General features: G+C 39.3%; 1 protein-coding gene across 1 annotated transcript in view; it reads right to left on the bottom strand.

The window, feature by feature from the left end:
- Positions 1-1,956: 1,956 nt before the first annotated feature.
- Positions 1,957-23,115, bottom strand: part of spen (spen family transcriptional repressor) — a 35,971-nt gene continuing 14,812 nt past the window's right edge. Inside the window, exons 4-15 of the mRNA XM_053643113.1 lie at positions 14,825-14,982; positions 14,543-14,743; positions 14,036-14,187; positions 13,760-13,885; positions 13,381-13,494; positions 13,188-13,301; positions 12,953-13,053; positions 5,264-12,827; positions 4,777-5,112; positions 4,461-4,655; positions 3,999-4,157; positions 1,957-3,771 (exon numbers count right to left, since the gene is read on the bottom strand). Coding sequence (XP_053499088.1) covers positions 3,640-3,771; positions 3,999-4,157; positions 4,461-4,655; positions 4,777-5,112; positions 5,264-12,827; positions 12,953-13,053; positions 13,188-13,301; positions 13,381-13,494; positions 13,760-13,885; positions 14,036-14,187; positions 14,543-14,743; positions 14,825-14,982 — 9,352 coding nt within the window. The 3' untranslated portion in view covers positions 1,957-3,639. The remainder of the gene's footprint in view (positions 3,772-3,998; positions 4,158-4,460; positions 4,656-4,776; positions 5,113-5,263; positions 12,828-12,952; positions 13,054-13,187; positions 13,302-13,380; positions 13,495-13,759; positions 13,886-14,035; positions 14,188-14,542; positions 14,744-14,824; positions 14,983-23,115) is intronic.

Genomic DNA, 23,115 nt, shown 5'->3' on the forward strand with positions numbered 1-23,115 from the left:
GAATAGTATGTTCAACAAGCACATATGCATGTGATGGTCAGGTGTCCACAAACCTTTGGCCACATAGTGTACGTTATATCTGATATAAACTGTTATATGTCCTCACCAGCCTATCTTTATTCTTTGTTTCTAAGTTAAAAAGACAAACAAAAAAGCTTGTCATTTGTAAAGAAATTACAAAGCACAAAGGCCTCTGTCCTGAAGCCTTTTCCATATGGGAAAACTTATTGTCTTTTACAAAGCACTGACCTGACACAGAAGACTCTTTTCAAAAATCTTATTTTAAAAAGTAATGTTATTTTAATTCTTTGTTACATAACATCTCATTTTTAATCCACTTACTATTAGTCATAGATTATATAGCGTGTCTGCCAAACAACATATTAGAACAAGCACATTAATATAAACCTAAGATTAGCATGGCATCCAGAACTATTTTCAGTGCTTCTGTTATATAACATGAATCAACACTTTCTGACCAATCACATTTGAGAATTCAGCAACCCAGGCAATGAGAGATAGTTTACAAATAGTGGGCTAGCTAACTTGGCCAGTGTTAATGATGTTTAGGCTAGTTGGGATGGGTTGCATATACATGTATATTTATAGATCTGTGTTTCTAGGTTATTTTAGTAATTTAGTAAGAGTTTTTGTGTAACACTGCCATCGAGTGGATGTTGGTAGCAGCAAGAACCAGTTATTTTCCACAGTGTACCACAAAACAAAAGAACAGAAAGCAAAGATGCAGAGAAAAGCTGAGATAAGGACATAGGAACTAGGAACTGGAGCTACAGCAGGAGGAAAGAAGACATGGTCGCTACAGGCTTATGGCCACAGGGGTTACAGGAGGAAGAAATACATCCTGGGTATGTCACCAGATAGGGAGAAGGAATATGATTCACAACAATATGGGCACTGGAGGACGAGCTGAAATTGTTCATTCATGTACTCTACCAGTAAAGCAGGATACCATTTCAACCTCTTCTAGTTAAGAACCAAAACCACAATTTAAACTCAGGAACAGTATTAGTATAACAGTATAAGTACAAGCAGCCCATCTTAAACAACTGTCTCAATAAACCATTACAATTTATTTGTCTACAAAATTGTACAATAGATTCTACAATAGAATACAATGGACAGTCTTACTTTAGCTTTCTTAACTGAACAAATTATTTAGGGGTCACCATGTAACTGGAGTCAAGACACAGGCAGACATAGGCAAAGTCATAAAATCAAACCTTAAAAAATTACCAACAATTAAAAAAATTGTTGGCCATTCTCCCTTCTCCCCTTCTTATCAGCAATGTGTTCTCCCCCAACCCCAAGTGATTCAAGAATCACTGGCATCCTTCATGAAAATGAGCAAAAATTAATATGTCGGAGGAATAAAATGCAGGTGATTTTTTTTCATTATTATTTAGCTAAAACATACAGGGATGTAGGATTCTATATTATATATTGGATTCTTATATATACAGTGCACTTCAGTAATAATTATAATTCATCAACTACTCCTTCCTCGAAATCCTACAGCCTCAGAAGCACTGAGCTTCCCAAAACAGCAGAGTTATAGAAGCGCTTTATCGCCACCATCTGGTTCTGAGTTCGCAATTGCAAATTATATATATTATAAATATATACACACACATACATATATAGAGTACAAGGGATGCTTTAGCATACTGACATTTTTATCACTTAAGAATAATTATGCTCCTCAAATTGCATATACTGCATGTATATGCTTTAAAATCCATCCATCTTCTGTAGTGCTTATCTTACACAGGGTCATGGGGAGCCTGGAGCCTATCCCAGGGGACTCAGGGCACAAGGCGGGAGACACCCTAGACGGGATGCCAACCCATCGCAAGGCACACATGCACGCACACACACAAACTCAAATATAACGTTTTAATAAAATGTTAAGCAAACACTCAAAAACGTAGATAATGAATGACCATTTAATGATCTGTTGAAGTGTTTCCCAACAATGTTTTTTAATGTCCTCATAGAGGAACAGAAACATACACTCACAACAATGAAAAAAATTACAGACAAAATTTTAAGAGCTGCTTCTTTTTCATTTTGGTATTTTGATATGTTTTTTAAAATTTGCTTAGAAAAAAATTTAAGTGCCTTCATTGTTTTCATGAGCCATCAATTTGCAGCTGAAACTGCAATGTGAGACACATGCCTTAATTTCTGCATCGCTTTACTCTTAGTTCTGTTTCTTCAGACTGTTTTGTTCTGTTTTACAAAACAAAATAACAACCCTGAAAAAGATGAAAATAAAATTATGACATACACAGAATAAATGAGTATTTACATCTTGGCTCAAGGAGACAGGCAGCAGAAGAAAAGGCATGTGAGAACATATTTGTACATTTAAAAAACAAAACAAAAACAAAACAAAACAAACAAACATTTTTCTTAACAAATACATTTTGACCACCTCCAGGGCACAGGTCAGCATTCAGAGGCCTTTCTAATAAGAGGTCAAAAAAAAAAGAAAAGGAATTCACTTTAAGGAGTCATATATTTGACAAAAATTTTAAAGTAAAAAGAATATATAACAGAACAGAGATAGGAGACCACAAATATATGAAATGAGTAAAAGTGAAAGCAAAACTTTAAAATATCCAGTGACAAGTACAAAGTATTAAAAATAAAATTTGATTTTGTTTTCCTTTAAAAAATTTGGCACTGAACTGATTAAAAAAAAACATGCAATTTGAGTGATACTGATGAAATTTAGTTTTATGGCAACGTCTGTTATAGATTCATAGGGCCTGCTCTGAAAGTATTTAAATATTTATAATATATACACAGTCCCACTTCACCCAAATTACCTCAAGTTTTGAATAGAAAGAGAAAAATGTACATACAATACCCTATTGAGGCATCAAGTGTAAACTCTACAACTCACAATTACTCTGTCCCTTTGGGAAGTAAGAGTTTACACTGAGAGTTGTTTTTAAAAATGTCATGGAATTACTGACTGAAGACTGGACAGTAGATGCAGTACATACAACAAATTTATCATAGATTGCTTTCCAACAATTCGCAAAAAATGCGCTCTCTCTCCAGCTTAATCGTTTTCATTTTCAAACACACATGGCTGGTGAAAGAAGTATGTCGTAATATGCACCACATTAATATTCAAATCTGTACAAAATCTTACATATTCGATTAGCCATTTTTTAATTTCCTTAACATAGTGCAATGATTGATCTGTTCCATCTTCTTAAGAAGTTATTAAAAATAATAAATCACAATCATTATTTCAATGAAATAAAAATCAACTGTTTCTCAGTCCAATGTCTTTAAAAGAGTTTATCTAAAAAAAAAATAATCAAAAGATACACGTTCAAAACTTTCAAAAAAGCAATGAAAACAATAAAATGATCAGAAAATTGATCATTACAAAGCTTAAGTTACTACTGTGTATGCTTGACCTTGAGTTAAATGGATAATGAAATCACATAATGAATAAAGGATTTGGTGAAAGAACCAAGAAGAATGAGTGCATGAGTAAAGATCACAGAGGAGTAAATCCATTGAGGCATTTTGCAGAATGGTGTTTAGCTGGTGTTGGCATAATTCCTATTTAAGGAAATGGACTCTTTCTGGAAAGTCTTACACAGACGCAATAACAATCATGAGATGTGGTGAGATGCTGGAAATGCTCTTGAGGAGGTCTGGAGCGAGGTGAGACAAGTGGCTCTCAGAAAATTCACAAGGAGGAAATATTTGGACAACATAGGCTGGCTAAAGGAGAGAAGGAAAACAAGCTTCTCATTAGTAAAGACATATGAATTAGGATTAGGTCAATATTTATATCAATATTTGCTATTGAAAATTGGAATGTTCTTCATTGTTACAATTAGCACGGTTTATAAATGGGGAACAAAATCTCCTAGCTGGCTATTTGAAGAAGCATTTTTCTAAATAGAACAAGTTTAGATGTATGCAGACTGCTCTTCAGCTGTGCTTACCTGATTGGAGCCTGGGTTGGGAACATTGATAATCCCAGCAGCTTGTTTTGCCTGCAGGTATGTGATAAAACAGGTTTTGAGAGCATGAGTCTGTATGAGTACATCGTCTTGGTCCAAACCACAAGGTAACGCCAACAGGAGGCAGTAATCATCCTCAAGCTAGGAATGGAAGCAGAAAATTTTATTGTCAGACTCCAGTCCTGGAGACCACAGCATTGCAGTGTTTTTGCATTCTAACCCATTTAACTCATAACCTAACTACCAAGGCCTTATAGTGCTGGACTTTGGGTGCTGGAAGAGGGAAACCACAAATGTAAATATGCATGCGGCCCTGATTTTGATAACCTTTCTCTAAAATGTTTCCTCACCATATATATTTACAATTGCGACTGCATAATCCAAAAGTATACATATGCATTTTCAAATGTAATTACAGTTGTTAAAGGAACCAACTGTGCTTACAGTCATTCTCCTTGCAACTCCCTCAAGTTGGGAAGCTTCTAAACGCATTCGCTGAGCAATGCGAAGAGGAGGACCGCCTTCTGAAGGAGGCAGTGAACGGTGAGCCAGGACATTATTACCAGAAACAAAGTGTAACTGGACTGCAGCACTATCGTTCTTGAGTGCCAAATGACCTTGCCATACAATAGGATACTTCTGCTCAAAGAGAAAAAGCCAAAAAGCACAACAGTTACACAAGTATTTGTTATTAAAACACAATCAATGTCCAATGAATTCTCTATGATCCAAATAGATATTGCTAATATAATAAACTTACCTTCAGCAGTTGAACCATGTCAACCGATGTGTGCCCAGCACTGTCAGATTTTATATCTGGTCTTATATTGGATGGTGCTGAAGGAAGTAGTGAAATGGGCCCTGATGAAAGACTCTGAAGTCCCTTCTGTAAAGAGTGAGATAATTCTGATTTGGGTGTAATGGCAGTTGGAGAGGTGTAAGCAGGAGAAGTGGTCTCGTCCTGGATCCGATGTACATGAGACATATCCATTGAGCCTGGATGCCTAACATGTAGCATGGTAAGTGTGGTTTCCCTAAGTTGTCCACCAGATGCAATATGGGCAGATTTAGATCTGTGTTCACCTTCCTGGGATCTCTGATAAGGATACATACAATTGTTTTTAAAATGCAGCTGTTTAATTTGCTTACTGAAATTTTAAGTGTATGATTTTAAACCTGAATTTTGTGAACATAACAGAACAACTAAAACACTTTTCCTACCATTTAGCTAAACTATGATTACTCACCTGTGATGGTGCAATGCCATAATTAGCCATGTTAATCCCAATGACTGAGGAGCCAGGTAGTTGGGAATGGAAGCCATGCATTTCTCTATAAAATTCAGGCATGGAGCCAGGACTGCCAGGATGTATCCGCTGTACTCCTTGAGTAGAAATGACTGAGCCAGGATTATGACCAATTACTCTATTCTCTGAATGAGGAGAATGAGTAGACTGTGACATTTTCACCTCCAATGCCTTTGGTGAGTCTCTCAGAGTCAATGGAGGATTCTTAACAGAGGGAGATTTTGAAGATGCTGAAGATATATGTGAAGGTGATGACAATGAAGGAGGCTCTGGTGTTTGAGCCTTGTGAGCTTCAAGAACACCTGGGTGCTCTGTTAACTGTTGGGGCATAAGTGCACGCAAGTCTCTGTTGTAGTGATCCAAATGCAACCCGCCATGATGTATCCCTTTGTATTCAGGCTGCATTACCACAACATCTGAGTGTAACTGGGCCAAAGATGTCCTGTGTGTTCCTTGATGGAAGTGTCGCACATCATTTTCATTTGCCCCACTAACCTGGCCAGCACTTGCATGTTGCTTCAACAGCCTATCTCTCATTATTACTGGTTGAGGTGTAGTGGAGCGTTGTGGAGGAGTAGATGTTGGGGAGGAAAGGGAGTCTGTACGTATTCCATAGTTAATTCCAGCTAGAGGAGGAGTATTCATTCTGACATTTCCTTGGGACAACTGACCAATTGTGACTGATTGTGTGGCACTGTGAGGGTGCATAATGACGGACTGCTCAGGATGATGTACCTTGGTCACGTGGTTAGGCCCACTTACCCCCAAGCCTACTGAGGTACTAGGTGGGCATACTTTAGAGAATGGAGAGACCAATGTCCTTGGACAATGTAACTCATGTTTTTGATGACCGACCAATCTATCATTAGGAGTAGCTGGACTTGAAATGTGATTTCCTGGCAAAGGGGAGGGGTGTGGACTTAAAACTGGGCTGTGATTGAAGGACTGTGATTGTTTAACGTCGGCTTTCACTGAAACAGATTCTACAACAGATACTTTTTTAATATGATGTTGCTGTAATATAGATGGATTGTATCTCAATACCTGGTGACTGGAACTTATGTGTTGGAATGTTTTCAAAGGAGCACCCTGTGAACCAATATGAGAAGATGATTCAGATTTATCAGAAACAGGACCTTCCTTTTTTATGGAGGAAATGACAGGCTGGGCATTGAACCCCTGGGTGCTTAATATAGCACCTGTGTGTCCTTGAGCTGTGGGTGTCTGGGATGCTTTAGGGGTAGATGGCTGAGGTTGAAGTTGCTCTTGTTTCACATGAGATTTTGAAACAGACTGCTGAAATTCAATGTCAACTACACTCGCTGGTGGGATTTGGCTAATTTTAGCAACAATACGCTGGGGACCCTCTGTCTTTTGCCCTGAATAACTTAGTACCATCACACCCTCTGAGGTGTTTACCCTCAAACCAGGACCTGAGCCTGTGTTACTAGGTGTGCTATCAGAAGATCGTCCCTCATCAGAATTTGAGAGTCCACGGTACCTATTGTTGTCATTCATGCCAAAACGATACTTGTGCTTGGGCTGACACAGTCCAGAGCTGCGGTTGCTCAAAGAGATACGTGGGGTGTTGTCAAAATCAAAGGGCAAAGGAATTCGACTAATGACAGAGGTAGCAGTAGAAGAGATGACTGTGTTGCCCATTTTTTCCTGAAAGATATTCAGAGTTTCATTGGGTTGTGGAGGAGGTTGTTGTGGAGGCACCATTTGAGGTGTAATTGGTGTTACAGGACTGGGTCTATCCTTAAGTACTGAGGATTTTATAACAGGTAAACTCTCGTTCTGGGACATTCTAGGGTCTGTTAATGATGTTGTGAGCAGTGTGCTTGGCACAGAACTGCTGTTTAAAGCAGATACATATTTTGGCTCCATTAGAATTTTCCTTAAGGTGCTAGAGCTGGGATCAATATCAGAGGCTTTTGTGTCAGGGGGAATTGCAGTATTTGCAGAGTGACTGCCTACTACCACAGTTGGTGCTGTTGCAACTACAGCAGCTTTGTGTATAGGAGGTATCACTTTCTCATCTGTCCTGGTCACCCAGTCTGGGGTTGTGTGAGGAACCTTAGCTGAATGAGCTGGTGTTACATTTAGGCAGGTTGATGGTGGGGTAAGAGCAGGTGCTACTGGTTCTGACAATGGTTCTGGTGGCCTTAAATATGAAGGACTATTAGTTCCAGAATGAAAGGCTGATTCTTGAGGTTCAGGCTGGTCTACAGCAGGTTGTTCTGCCTCCTTTGGAGTGTTTAAGGTCACCACTGATGCAACATCATGTTTACATGCAGCAGCCACAGTGACTACAGTAGCTGCTGCAGCTGAAGTGGCTGTTTTAGGATTGGCAGTTTGCATGTCTTCAGGAATGGACTCAGGTAGTTTAACTGCTGCCAATTCAGCTTCCAATACCGCATGTGAGATCACATCTGATTTTCTGTTGGCAGAAAACTTTCGACCTTTGGATTTCTTTGGATTTGTTTTAAGTCGAGGTCTTCCTCCCTTCTTGGGTACCTCTGATGGTGGACATTTAGTAACAACTGTTGGTTGAGATGACTTTGAATGTGGAATCAAACTACTGCTTGGCTCAAAATCTTTTACACTCTTTATAACCAAGCCTGTGACTGGTTCTATGGCCTCATTTGAAGTGGGCAAGACGAGTGATGTTGGATGGAGTGATGTGTATGTAGGAGGAGTGTGAAATCCATCTGCATCAGCAGAAATATTCTCAGTAGTAATTGAATCAATTGCAGCAGCAAGCTCAGTTTCACTTGCAGGATTGGCAGGCTTTTCTACCTCAGTTTGATCTGACTCTGCTGCAACCGGTGTTAATACAACAGGAGGTTGAGAAGATGGTTCCTTGTAGGGTGGTGGTTGCTCAACTGATAGATTAGAAATATTTTCCACTGCTCTCTCTAATTCCATCTGACGGGCAAGGAACACTGCCTCTGGCTCAGCAGGAGGCTCCACATCTGAGAGAACTTCTTCCCTCTCATCTGGGCTGAGATCATCTACAACTTTGAAGTCTTTTGCAGTTCTAGAGTCCTCTTTAACAGATAATTCTGTTTTAGTTTTCTTTGAAGGATCTTGACAGTGTTGACTGCTCTCATCCCCAGAATACAGTGCATCTTTAACTGCATCCCCACTAAGATCAATAACAAGGTTTTTAAGATTAACTGACTTATCAATAGGAATTGTTTTGGTATTGCGTGTCAATCTCGGCACCTTGACATTCACACTTATTTCAGACATCTGTGGTTTGCTCATCAGATCTGTTTCTGACTTTTTATCCACTTTTTCCAGTGAGGGAGTATCATCTTTTGCTTTAACTTGGGACTTCAAGCTTTCAGAGATATCTACTTCTGATGGTTTGTCTGTTTTAGCTGGCTTTCTGCTCTGTCCAGCTCTAACTATTGCCTGAACCTTTTGAGAGCGAGGAGAACGCCATCCTTCTGCAATTTTAGTCATTTCGCCACATTTTCCAGACTCTTTGATATTAGTGTCATCAACTTCAGGTGTTTTTGTCCGCTCCCCATTCATTGAAGACACAACATCCATTCTTTTACGTGTTTTTGGTGGACGGCCTCTCCTTGTGCTGGCTGGTGGAGTCGATACATCCTGCTCTACAGATTCTTTATCAGCACGCTTTCGCATGGAACGCGAAGATTCAGCAAAATCTTTGCCTTGCTGTTGATGCGCCTCATCCTCATGTGGTGTTGCATAAACGGATCGAACATTCCGACGCTGCCGTGTTCTGCCATGGGGCATGCTTGGGTCATTGATCTGCTCCAAATCTGTTGCATAAACAGGTGATTTGGAAGAGCTTTTGGAGTCAGATATGATTTTTGTTGCCTCTCCTCTTGGTGATGATGTCCTTTTCAGCTTTTCTCTGTCAATCCGTTCACTCTTTCGTATTGCTGGTTTCTCAATGCTAGCTGGTTGAGATGGCAGCATAGGTAATAATGATGATGGGTTTGCTTTTGCTTTTTTATTCTTAGTTTGTTTCCGTGCTGGTTGTGTTGGTTCAACCTCAGGTTCAGAGACCACTAACTGCATCTCCAGAGATGACTCCACATTCTGGTGAGAATTACAATCAAGATATTCTGTTTTCTCTTCAGCCAGTTCTACCTTAAGAGGCACTTGTACATCTTTAAGCTTAGCTGGAATAGGAGACAGACATTCAGCAGAATCAGACTCTGCCTCCAAATTACTTAAGCATGCACCAGGCGTTGGTGGTTTTACATCAACATTCTGCTCCGCAGCTAAGATGTTCACCGCAATTCCTCTGTGTTCATAAATTTCCTCTTCAGGCTCTACTTCAGTGTTGTCCATCTTTGTGAAAGGTGGTGTGCTTACAGCAAGAGCTGCTTTAATGTCATTCGTTGGGCTGGACAGTTGATGGGAGACTATTTGAGTATCTTCAAATTTCTCATCTATAACTGGTAACAATGATGACTCAGTAACAGGACAGGCTGGCTTATTCTGGTGCACAAATGTCTCTGTGGGGCTCAGGAGAGATTCCGATAAAGAAGGGCATACTGATTTTAAACCAATCACAACATCAGTTTCTTTAGGGGACTGAACTTGTTCTTGATCTGGCACAGTATTTTTTTCAACTGTCTCAGCCTCAGTGGTTTTTTCAGAAGAGTGTGATTCTTGGTCTTTGTCTTTTTTTTGCTGTAGCTCCAAAAATCGGTTATGGAACAGCACTGTGGGCTCCTGCACTAGGTCTGCTCCTACAGTCTCAATCTTTTCTACAGTGATTATAGCCTTCTCTTTACCGAGTCCAATCTCAGGATCACCGTCTTTGCATTCAAGATGTCGAAGACGTCTTGAATCCTGCTCAAAGATAGAGCTGTGCAGAAAACGAGAGGCAAATAGTTCTCCACTCTCTTGTTCTTCTAGCTTTGGGTCTTCTTTTTTGTCATCAAGCTTTCCTTCAGAGTTAGACCGGATTTTCTTTTTTTTCATATACCAGGATGGAATAGGTCTTGGTGTGGGCTCAACTTTCTCTTTGTCTGTGCAATTTCGAAAGCTTGTGAACCGTGAGTCATAGCCAAGGAAAGACCAATTATCTTCCCTTGATGAAGAGAGAGACTTAGCCCGTTCAAGCAAGGCTTTTGTGTCTGGTGTTATTGTCTTATCCAGTGCAAATTCATAGAACTTGTTTTTTTCCAAGGAACCCGAGAGCTTGAGGTCCAAAACTTTTCCCTCACATTCTCTTTTGTGGGAAGTGTCCAGCTTTAGTGACATATGTGTGTAATTATCATATTCATCATCATCATCATCATCATCATCATCATCATCAGAGTCTGACCGAACCTCTCCAGGTTCCAGTTCATGTACAAGGCGCTTTCTAATGCTTTCACGTTTCACAATGGTGCTGGGAAAGCTAATTTCTTTCAGCGTGTCCTGTTTCATTTTACTCTCCCAACCCAGACCCTCATTCCCAATTAGTGATTTCTTAGCCTTGAATAACTCCATGTCTGTGACAGTGTTGTGATTATTGCATTTAAATCCAACCCAGTGCAAGTTGTTTTCTGGTTTAGGTTTGTCTTTTGCTTTATCGGCATGTGTCAAATGTAACGAGTCAGCAGGCAAATCCTCATCATCTAAGGGAGAGGTAATATTCCTTTCAGAATCATCATTTAGTTGCCTGGAACCCTGATAACTGCACTCTTTATTAGTGATAAAATGATAATCAAATGTTTCTGACCTCTTTCGTTTGAGTGGAAGTGAAACATCAGTAACATCCTGAGGGGATCTACCTAACACATGTACAGGACTTTGATGATCAAAGTCTTGCACATCAGTGCTAAGTGTACTTTCAGTTTTATCTGTATTGTCACAGTCTTGTAGATGCTGCTGGAGCTGACGGCTTTGCTCCATTTGTTTTCTACAGCTTTGTGAGTGGTCGAGGTCAAAGAGCAACCTTTCGTCACTATTCAGTGCATCTATTTGATGCAATGCAGAGTGCCTTTTAAGGTCAATTAAGCGCTGTTCCATTTCTAAGTTTTTGTTATCAGACACATTAAGACTGAGGCACTGCTGATCCTTCGCTCCAAAATCATGCATCCTCTGATCAAGATCGTTTATAGGATCTGTTGCTTCCTCTGCCAGTTCCCTAAGTTGCAGGTCTATATTGTGACCAAGATTTTTGCTCATTTCTGAGTCTGGCCTTTCACTTGTGGTTCTTAAAGTAACCATACACTCTTTCTTATCAATTCTGCTCTCTCGCTTGGGCATCTCAAGTTGAGCAAATTTCTTGTCCTCTTCTAGCCCCTTTGAGAAATGAATACTGCCCAGCCACTTCAGTCCAAATCGCCCTTCATCTTCATTCTGGCTTACTCTTCTCAGGTGATTAGCTCTTGTTGTTTCTTCCTCAAAACGCCTCTTTCGAGCAGCTAAGCGATCAGCATCAGAATTGCTTTTTTCAAATACAGGCTCATCTTTAAGGTATTTTCTGCCTTTGATTTTGCCTTCTTTATCTACAATCTCTACTTGGCTAGCCAAACATTTATCTTTTGGCATTTTTCCATGTTTAAAGACCTCTCTACTTTGAATTTCTATTCGATGTAACACAGTCTTGTGATCAGCCAAGGGTGGTGGAGTTGGAGAATTGACATGATCACTGCCAGCCTTTATTCTTTGTTTCTCAACAATGGCATGGTCAATAAACTTTCCTTCCTTTTCTTTGACACGCGTTAAATGAACAACACATGGTGGAAGATCTAGTTTTCCTTTTCCAGATTCTTTTTCTTTGGTTAGTGTTTTGCTAGAATTATGCTGGGCTGTATCAGGGCTAGCCTCCCTGTCAGGTTCAAGGTCTGTCTCAGATGATGGAACACTAGGAGATGAAAGTTTTAACTTCCTTAATTTGTGCTTCTCAGTTCTGTCCTTTTCCTTACGTCCAGCTCGCCTTTCTTTTTCTCCCCCATTTCCACGATCTGCTTCAAAGAGTGGCCTTTCCTTCTCAAGTTTATCACTTTTATTGTACCGCTCCAAACGAATTCTGTCCGGCTTTTCAAAGCGTGGTGGAGAAATTGAGCTGCAACTGCCACTTCTCTCAGAAGAGCGACTATAAATATGATGTTCAGAGTCACTAACTAGGCGTTCAGTTAGAACAGGGGAAGCAGTGGGGCTAGAAGGACGACGTGGATGAGATGGACTTTGGTTGTGTTCAGCTGTCCGTCGGCTATGATCACGTTCTCGGTCTGTTTCACAGCGTTCTCTGTCTCTATTACGTTCTCGCTGCATGTAGCTGTATTTTCTTATGTCTTGCTCATAAGGGTCTCGGTAGTCTCTGAATTCACAAGGCTCATCATAATATCTTGAGTCACAGTAGTCAGTTGTGTAGGGATCCCATTCTGTGTAAAATTCTCGACTTCTGGCAGAATATTTGCGACGCAGCTCTTCGACATAGGTTCCAGGAGTTCTCACATTTTCATAGCATGCCCGTTCGGTGGAGAATTCATGATAGAGTGGTCTCCGTTCATCTCTGAAAAAGGGAGGAAAAAGTGTGCCGTTAAGTGTTTTTCTAATGATAATGACTCAACATAAAAGTGGAAAAAACAACAACGATTTTATGATTTAAGAAAAAAAAACAAACACAATTTCACTAACCGACGGTCAGAAAGGATATCATAAAAATCTCTGATGTCCTGTCCTGATGCTTGCATTGAACGGTAAAAAGCCATCTGACTCTCATGGTTGGCAAAGTCAACCTAAAAAAATAATATTGACAACTGATGAAAAAAACAACAAAACAAGAACACTAAGAAACCACAAATGAAAAACACTATAAAAATAAATGAAAGTAAATTTTATATACACATAATAGCCTAATTTGCTTGTGCACCTTAATTTTGTTACCCCCAATCTTCCATCCCTTGGTTTCCTTTACTGCAGCCTGTGCACATTCAATATTGTTATAAAGGACGAGGGCCATTCCCTTCAGTCTGTCAAACACAACCTAGTGAAGCCAGAAAAGTAATAATGAGAAATGTGAATCATGAGATTAAACTGAAATTATTTTTAGGAAGACTGAGTACCTTAACAACATGTCCATAACGGCAAAAATGTCTTGTAAGATACTGTTCTGTGATGTTGGAAGCCAGGCCATCCAACCATACACATGTGGTAGGCATACTTTTTCCAAATCCTAACTGTAAAACAAAGAAATAAAGAAAACATTAATTACAAGTAAAAAATAAATAAAAATGGGTTGGGTTAGGAATGCTGCAGTAGTGTCCAATCAATTAAAGACTCCTGAAATAACCAGAAAAAAATTGTTTATGTCCAACCAAAACAGTACCACACCCATATTAAACCAGTGAATTAAACTTGACGAGCACAACAACAGAGTTCAAACAAATATTTCCAGGATCCTATCTTAAAAATTAACAATAAAGTACACATTTTAATCCTCACCTTTAACCTATTGCTCCCAAGGTACTCGCCATCCATTTTCTTTATTGCTTTGCAGACACTAGCAATGTCACAGTATTGTAGAAATGCATACTGCGGGGCACCATTTACCTTCTTTATATCAATATCCTGTAGAGGACAGATAAGGTAAACATGTCTCATATCATCAATAGCATTTCAATTTCAATTAATTGAAGAAATAGGTTGACTGTTAAACTAATGTGAGACCAAAATACAACACTGAAAAGCAATTTTTCCTAATACTTAAATTCAACTTACAACAATGTCCCCAAAGCGCTGAAAGATGTTAAGCAGGTCATGGTAACTTGTTGTCTTCTCTAAATTTCCAATGAACAGTGTTCGCGTAGCTTTGGGATGAAATTCATCTATCCGTTCATCAAGTGGCCGGAACTCATTCTCACTTTCGGTCTCTACATCCCAAAAACATGGACATATAATTAGCACAAATGCTGCAAGCTATTACATATGACAAAGTTGTATACATTCCGTAAAAGGATATAAAGAACAATATGTCAATGCGTGTAAGATATGTCAGGTGAACATGCTCATATATTACCAGTCAATTTACAAAATTAAATTTACATAGCACTGGGTATGAAATAGTTTTTAAAGACACTACAGTTTATTCATACAAATATTATTTTTACAATGAGTAAAATAGCTCTCTATTTAACAGATTAAACTAAGACAAAAGAATTTTAGTCTGTATCCATTTTTAACATTCGCCATTAAAAAGTAAAAAAAAAAAAAAAAAAATTAACTCACCAGGGCCAGTCCAAGCAGTAACATCAATTTGCATCCCAAAAAAGAGCTTCCCCTTTGATGCACTAAGAGCTTTTTCCTGGTCCTCTTGCTGACGAAAAAAGACAAGTCCATATCTTTCTTCGGAGGCACCATGAATCTGAACTGATGTCACTTTTCCATGCTTCTTAAATTCATGGAAAAGACCATCTTTCAGACTTGTATCTGAAATTTGACCAAAAAAGTGTCATAAATTGTGACAAACATGATCACCATCAGTATCATAGAATAATCCCAGATGTTTACCTGTTGAACGCACAGGGAGGTTCTGCACTTTGATACCAAAACTCTTGCGGGGCTCATCTTTATCCAGTGGAGGCAGAGGTTGAGAAGAAGGGGCTTGTACAGCAGCTGACTGAACAGATCGAGCTGGAGACTCATCACTGGAGCTGCTACTGGATTCACTGTTTATAAAACACAAAACCCATGTAAATAATCACTATCAACATTCAATATTTTAGCTTTTTTTTCAACCTTAGTCTTACATTTTTGTCAATACAACAGAACTTGAGGGGACCTGAAGCAACACAACAGACATGAAACCAGAGCCTGTGGGTGCAATCTACAAATACACCCTGGAATGAAAGGCAGTCTATTGCGCACACACATTCACACCTAGGGGCACTTTAGAATACACAGTCCACCTACTGACATGTTTTGGGAAATGGAAGAAAACCCATGAGAATGGCAAGGACAACATGCAAAACTTCACACAAACAGTAACACAATCTCAGGATTAATCCAGGGACCCTGGAGATGTAAGGTGGCAATGCTATCATCTTCTTAACAAACAGCTGAAGGAGAAAGACAGCAACACAGCAAGTATTTTATATTACTTTTGCATTTACCCTCATCAGTGTTCATTACAATACCTTGCATGCCTTATAATACCTCAAATAATCATTGTAAATCCTCACAACAAGCAACCATTCATTATTACAATAACCCTTACCAGTAAGGACTACTAGCTACTCCTGGAATACTTGTTGGTAAAAATTTAACTTGGCATAGATAGGCCTATATTATAATATAAAACTGCATAGTTCACTGCTTCTGGGTATAATACACTACTGAAGCCATTGAGAGACTGTTTTCAGTTGGTCCACTGTAACTTTCACTTTGACTTATTAGTGTGCTCAGTCAGAAGTTGTCAGACTGAATGTGGAAAAAAAAGGTTTCACAATAAGCTGTTGTACGCAAATTCAGGAAAGTGTGAGCGACAGAAAACAAAAAGGGGAGATGTGCGCTATTCTTTCTGGAATTAAGTACCAAAATGAGAGCATGTGATAACTTAAACTGCGGTCACACTGGCTGTGTTTTTTCTCTTTGTCCCATGATCATCATTTCTGACTGTCCACATGACAGAAAAAACACCCTGTGGGATCTCAGTCCTGATGCATGTAAAATAGATGAAATCGCATACTCGCTGACTGAAATTTCAATGATAACTGCAGGAGATTTATCACTCAAAAAAGTGCAAGCCTGATATCACAATGTTTTAGGGAAGGAGTCTGATATTTCTGAAATCATACTAGTAATACTAGCTTAATAGTTCAATAAGGCATGCTGAGTTAATCCAGTTTTTGCATTAATGGCAAAGCAACATGTATTTTTAGGATACTGATTTAGTGCCATTTAGATATACATCTAAATCTTTAAAGACTTTCTGGCAATATTTTGACAAATTCTATTAGTGGTTTACATTAGTTACTTTAATTGGAACATTGAAAGATTAGTTGATTATCAAAATGTATTATTTGATTATAAAAATCATTTGTTACTGAAGTTTAATTAACCTCATCAATGGTAATGAGGCAGTAGAAGAATGCTTGCAGACTACAGTGTTAGTGGTGTGTGAAATACAAAAGGTAAAAGCAAAGGTGTTGTTTTTCACTGTTTTTAACAGCAAAAGATAAGCCACAGTAGAAAAGAACAATTTTGTATATGTGTATAGGCCGCAGTTCAAACTGGAAGACTATTAAAATAAATAAATACATTTACTGGGATATTCAATAAAAAGATTCTGTAAATAACTGCAATTATATCTATTTTTCAAACAAAATGTGCACCAGAGACAAGTTACTTGCTTTTGGCTGGCAATAACATTTTTTCCCTTAAATTATAGGTTAATTATATATATTTATTTAGTTTAATTATATAAACATATTGAAGTGGGTTTGTTTTTTTCTTTCAAAATGGAGTGTATTGTCATATGCGTCATTGGGTTTAGTAAATTTGCCAGTCACTAGTCTAAAGCTAGCTATGGTTGTCAAAGTGTGGTCTGGGAACCCCTAGATATCTGTGAAGCACCAACACTACTACCTCCTGCATCACCTTGCAGTGTCAATCCATCCATCTCTCTTCTTTACCGCTTATCCTTCAGGGTCACGGGCAACCTGGAGCCTATCCCGGGAGGGGTACACCCTTGACAGGGTGCCAATCCATCGCAGGGCACAATCACATACACATTCACCCATTCATACACTACGGACACTCTGGATATGCCAATCAGCCTACCATGCATGTCTCTGGACTGGGGGAGGAAACTGGAGTACCCCTGCAGCACGGGGAGAACATACAAACTCTGCACACACAGGGCAGCGCCGGGAATCGAACCCCCACCCCTGGCAGTGTGAGGTGAACGTGCTAACCACTAAGCCACCATGCACCCTGCAGTGTCAATCGATCTTTAAAATAAAAGACATTAGCTGGAATAAACTATTTTCTGAAGCACATATTTGTCAGGTTTTTTTTCACTATCATATAGTGCGTTGATGCACACCATAGTAATTCTAATATTTGACTTTACTATACTATTAATAGTATTACTGAACAAGACATTTAACCTGTTTGAATTGGTGTGTAGCAACATGAGCTCTGTATATGTGGAGTAAATAATCTTAGTTTTAACATGTCCATAAACTCATATGTTCTGTGACTTTCATAATGCTTTGGCAATATGTGAAGCCCACTTTAGAGACTGTAGAAATTTGCTGAGTATTTAATTAATTTCTATGATGCTGCAAGACCACAGCATGGAGTGAAGAGAGCAACAGATACAGATCACTGTAAAGATCAGTACAGTCCCTGTACATACAGAGACAGACCCTAAAGTGCTATCTGTGGCTGCATTTCATTCTCTGAACTTAAGGCCCACTTTAGCAGGAAGTGTTGGTAGCTTGTTATCGGAGCATTCAAGATTGGTGTGTAAAGCAGGAGCACTCAATGGAGCTGAATGTGCTGCAAACTGGTGGTAAGGTTGCCTTGTCAAAATTAAAGCAGGATCCTCCACCAAACTCAGAGGGTCGATTGCATAATCCATTTTGTAGTAAGTGAGTGACTGAGCTATTTCACAATGCACTGATTTTAGTCATGTGTTCTTAAGCACATGTAAGAGCACATTGAAGCTCTGACCATCACCACTGCAAGTGCCAAGTCAGACAGAGCTCCTGAACTCACATGTGGAAGCTCTAGCAGTGAAATTCAACTACAAGAAGAGTAATTTGACACCTGTGCAGCTCATAGACATGGAGCTTGATTCACAGACTTTGCAAGACTTTTTAACAGAAGAAAATGGTGAAGCCCAGTAGTAAAACTGGGAAGGTTGCACCTCAGACCATTTAAGTGTTGGCTGAATGCAGAACTGCCTGCCATATTGCAAAGGCATGTGTCAGTGGTGACAAGAGCATGTGTGCGTGCCATGAGGCATTGGTCCAGTGCTGGCCCTGCAAAAAGACAGTATGGGTTAACATCTGCATATCAGCATAGGTGAAAAGCATTTGTGAGGCTAGTGCTGCAAGATTTTCAGGAACACCTAAAAGTGTTGCATGTACTAGTGCAGACCAACACCACAGGGGTATTTTACATTAACCACCAGAGGGGGATAAAATTGCAAGCATTGTTGAAGTGGTAAACAAGCTCTGGCAGTGGCAACTATGTATATGATGTCTGTTGTTATCCGGCCAGGTGCACCATGAAGATACATTACAAACTCTTGTAAGTAGAACAGAAAGTTATTTATCTAACCATTATTCTCTGATCAAGAGGATGACCACCAGGTCACCTGGGACACTCAAGACAACAAGAACTGCCAGAGGATGTAGCGGAACCCTTGTGGGTAGTGACTACACATATGGGGTCACAGTCACAAGGCGACAACTGTGTTATTCACACTAGGCTTGTGAGATTGTGTGAAATATGCCACTCTCCTTTTTTGTGCCCCCTAAGATTGACATTACTATCGCCTGTGGTTTGGAGGCATGTAAGCTGCAGCAATACTGAGGAAGGAAAAGAAAGGGTATACATACATATATTTTTAATGTTATGGCTGATCAATAAAATCTCTAAATATATAATATATATATTATATATATATACACACACACACACACACACACACACACACACACAGATCAGCAATATATATATACACATTATCGAGTTAGTACAAAAACATTATAGATTTCCAAACGTTAATTTTCCAGCACAAAATTAAATGTTACAGAAAAATGTTTTGTATGTCAGTAAAGAAAGCAGCATATTAAGTGGTAAGAGACCACTTTTCAGACAAAAAACATAATGATGGCTGCTGGATTTTGCTGCAAGTGCGACAGTCAAAGTCTCCAGAAGAACCGTGGCTGGTTGTGCAAGATGCTCAGTTAAACTTACAGCTCATTTCCCTTATACAACTGCACTAATTCTACCCGAGACTTTTTTTTTAAGCAAAGGGTCATCTCACTATTGACTTTGTTTCATTTATTACTGTTTACTGCTCTTTATAGTATTTTTTTTAAATGGAGAAACATTTAATTTAATTATTTTTGAAGGCATCTTTGCTCTACAGCATTTCTTTGCTGTATATACACAATACTGTATATACACAATGTGTATGTATATATATACACACACACACACACTGATCAGCCATAACATTAAAACAACAAATACTGTGTAAGTCCCCCCTATGTGCCACCAAAACAGCAAAAAAAGACCTCTGAAGGAGAGCTGTGGTATCTGGCACCAAGACGTTAGCCGCAGATCCTTTAAGTCCTGTAAGGCCTCCATGGATCGGACTTGTTTGTCCAACACATCCCTCGGATGCCCGATCAGATTGAGATCTGGGGAATTCAAAGGCCAAGTCAACACCCTGAACTCTGTCATGTTCCTGAAACCATTCCCGAACAATTGCTTGCAGTGTGGTAGGGTGCATTACACTGGTGAAAGAATCTACTGCCATTAGGGAATACCACTGCCATGAAGGGGTGTACTTGGTCTGCAACAACGTTTAGGTAGGTGGTACGTGTCAAAGAAACATCCACATGAATGCCAGGACAAAAGGTTTCTCAGGAGGACATCAACCTGCCTCTGCCAGCTTGCCATCTTCTCATAGTGCATCCTGGTGCCATCTCTTCTCCAGGCAATCGACACACATGCAGCCCGCCGTCCACATGATGTAAGAGAAAACGTGATTCATCAGACCAGGCCACCTTCTTCCATTTCCAGTTTGTTTTCATTCCTCAAACCAGTTTGTAACCATGGTCAAAGTAAAAGTAACTAACTTGTTATAGTTAGTTACAATCTAAACAAACAACCTATTGCTTGTAAAAAAAAAAAAATAAATAGAAAAGAATTAGACAAGGAATATTTCATTTTGGTGCAGTACATGTAAAGGCCATTCACATTTTTTTGAAGCCATTAGTGTTTCCCCAAACATACTGAACCGAATGAAGCAATGTGCTTCAGTATTAATAATTAACAGAGAACAGCCTTTCCTGGATATTCTGCTGTCCAAACAGCTTCCTTTTGTCATCTCTGCTATATCTCTGTATATCACCAACACTTTCTCTCAGCAATGCTGACGGAGACTGGGCTGTGGGAGTGGGCAGTGATCCAGCAGTAGCAAGAAATTTCCAGTTCTAGCTGGATCTCACGGGGGTGGGGGGACTTCACACCCACACTGCACAAGCGGGCAGCAAAGAAAAATAAAAATAATACTCCAGTCACTATCTTGCATCTTACAGTTCCTTGACACCTGACAGCATTTCTTCCTATACATAACAGCAGATGCATATACGGAAGCAGTACTGCTTGTCTATTTATTTATAAGGATATAATGCTGGGAACAGTATTTTAGCATCCTTTAGTTAGGTGAATTATGGTACATAAATTCATTTTTGACAAATATTTGATCATGGCACATACATGAATTAACTAAGATTCACAGAATCACTCAATCTCAGTCACATATAATAATGACTAAACAACAATGTCTATGGTGACTAAAGCATTTATATGCAAATACTGACATTATATCTCATCAATATTTCCAGGAAAACTTTAATTATATGCATCTGAGCATCTTAACTCAAGAAGAGACTAAAGTTATTCAACCATTTCAGAAAAGAAAGGTTCACTGAATCAGAACCATTCGGAAAAAGTTCACAAAGAAGCTTTTTTCTAATCTAGAAAAAAAGGAAGCCATTTTTTAAAAAAAATGCTGAACCAGTAATCATTTACAATGCAATTATCATAATGATTAATACATTTTTTTGAAATAATGGTAAGTAAATAATAAATTTTACTCCAAATTCGTAATATCTGCAGACAGTGTATTTAGCAAAATGTTTAAATTATAGATTTTTAAAATTAATTTTGGTGAACAGATTCATGAGCTATTCAGACCTGTGTATAGTGTAAAAATAAAAAACAAAAAAACGCAATTTTACACATGATTTTATGGACATAAACAATTTTTTTTTTTTACATTGGAAAGGAATCCAACCACCTTCAAATTTAGAGGACCAAGTGGTGTGTGGCCGTTATCAACAAAAACTGAACTTATATTTAATTTTCAGTATTATATCATGACTGAGAATTATCAATATATTTTAGATATATAGTAACTGCAATGTGCCACTTTGAAATTGGTTAATCTATGTCTCTGCTTAATTAGCCTATATTTTTATTGCATGATAAACGAGACCTGTGGTAACTGCAATAAATACTGTCACCAAAAAGGGGAAAAAATTACCCATTTAAAATCTTGTAATGTAAGGCTACAGTAAAGCAGTGACCTGGAAAATATATATATATTGTGTATATATATATATATATATATATATATATATATATATATATATATATTATATTATATATATATATATATATATATATATATATATATATATATATATATATATATATATATATATATATATATATGATAATAGAAAGACAATTTAGGCCAGTTGCTGAGAGGTGCAAAGATAGATTTCCAAAAAAAATGTAAAAGTATAACAACATTTGGAACTTATAGAAAAAAAAATGGGGAAGTAACATGTTACTCCACCTTAAGAGTATGAGTGCTTGAAGCACTGAAGGAAAAAAAAAAAAACATTTATTGATAAATTGAGTATATATTCGGTAATAATATATTAATTTGATTTGACAGGATAGCCATGACATATGTGGAAGCAGGGGCATAGTCAAGGACTGTGAATGGAGGGTGGAGGCAGAGAAAATGAGTGGTAAGGATCACACACCTGTGCAGAATTTGGCTAACAAATTTTCTCTGTTTCAGAGAGCAGTGGCAAGGATAAAGAGTGCAGAGATGAGAGCCATGGGACAGAGAGCTGAGCAACAGATCATGGGAGACAGAAAATAAACAGCCCTTTTGAGTTGTCCCAGGCCTGCCTTTTCTCTCCTCATTCTCAACCCAACCCAGTAAAGTGTTACACTGGTGTCGAAACCCGGGTCTTTGAGGAAGATTCACTGTTATGGAGTCCTCAGCACTCGCTACGATTGTCAAGACCCTCACCGGCATCCACCAGACAGAACACCAGGCCCTCCACAAGCTGCACACGGAGCAGGAGCAAGTGCACGCAGAGGACCAACAGGTGCTATGGAGCCTGGCCCAGCCAGTGGGTAATCCATCAATAGCCCCAACAGCCACCACTGCCATGCCCCACATCACACACGTGAAGATGGGACTGCAGGACGAACCATAGGCATTCATGGCACTCTTTGAGCGTGCCCCAGAAGCGTGGAGCTGGTCAGCATCACAGTGGGCAGTCCACCTGCTGCTGGTACTGTCAAGGCCCAACAGCTCCCGGTCGTGAACCTTTTGGAGTACCCGGACCTAAAGCGGGCCATTTTGCAACAGGTCGGCCGCACCCCTGAACAGCACGGTCAGCACTTCCACTCGCTGATGCTTAGTGAGCACAGCCGCCCATTCACATTCACCCAACAGCTCCAATACACCTGTCGAAGGTGGCTACTGGCAGAGGAGCATGGCACTGAATACACAGTCAAACAAATAATGCTGGAGCAGTTTGTCTCCCAACTACCGCAGGGGATGGCAGGAATGGGTCCAGTGTGACGTCACTAGATGATGCAGTCCAGTTGGCAGAGGACCACTTGGTGGCACATCCAGGTTAGGCGAGCCCCCCCTTTTCTCTCTCCCTCTCTCTCTCTCTCTCTCTCTCTCTCTGAAACACTCTCATTCTTCCCCATTTTTCCCCACCTTCCCCCCATCCCAG

This window comes from Ictalurus furcatus, chromosome 15, assembly GCF_023375685.1.
Source record: "Ictalurus furcatus strain D&B chromosome 15, Billie_1.0, whole genome shotgun sequence".
In the NCBI taxonomy this organism is placed as follows: Eukaryota; Metazoa; Chordata; class Actinopteri; order Siluriformes; family Ictaluridae; genus Ictalurus; species Ictalurus furcatus.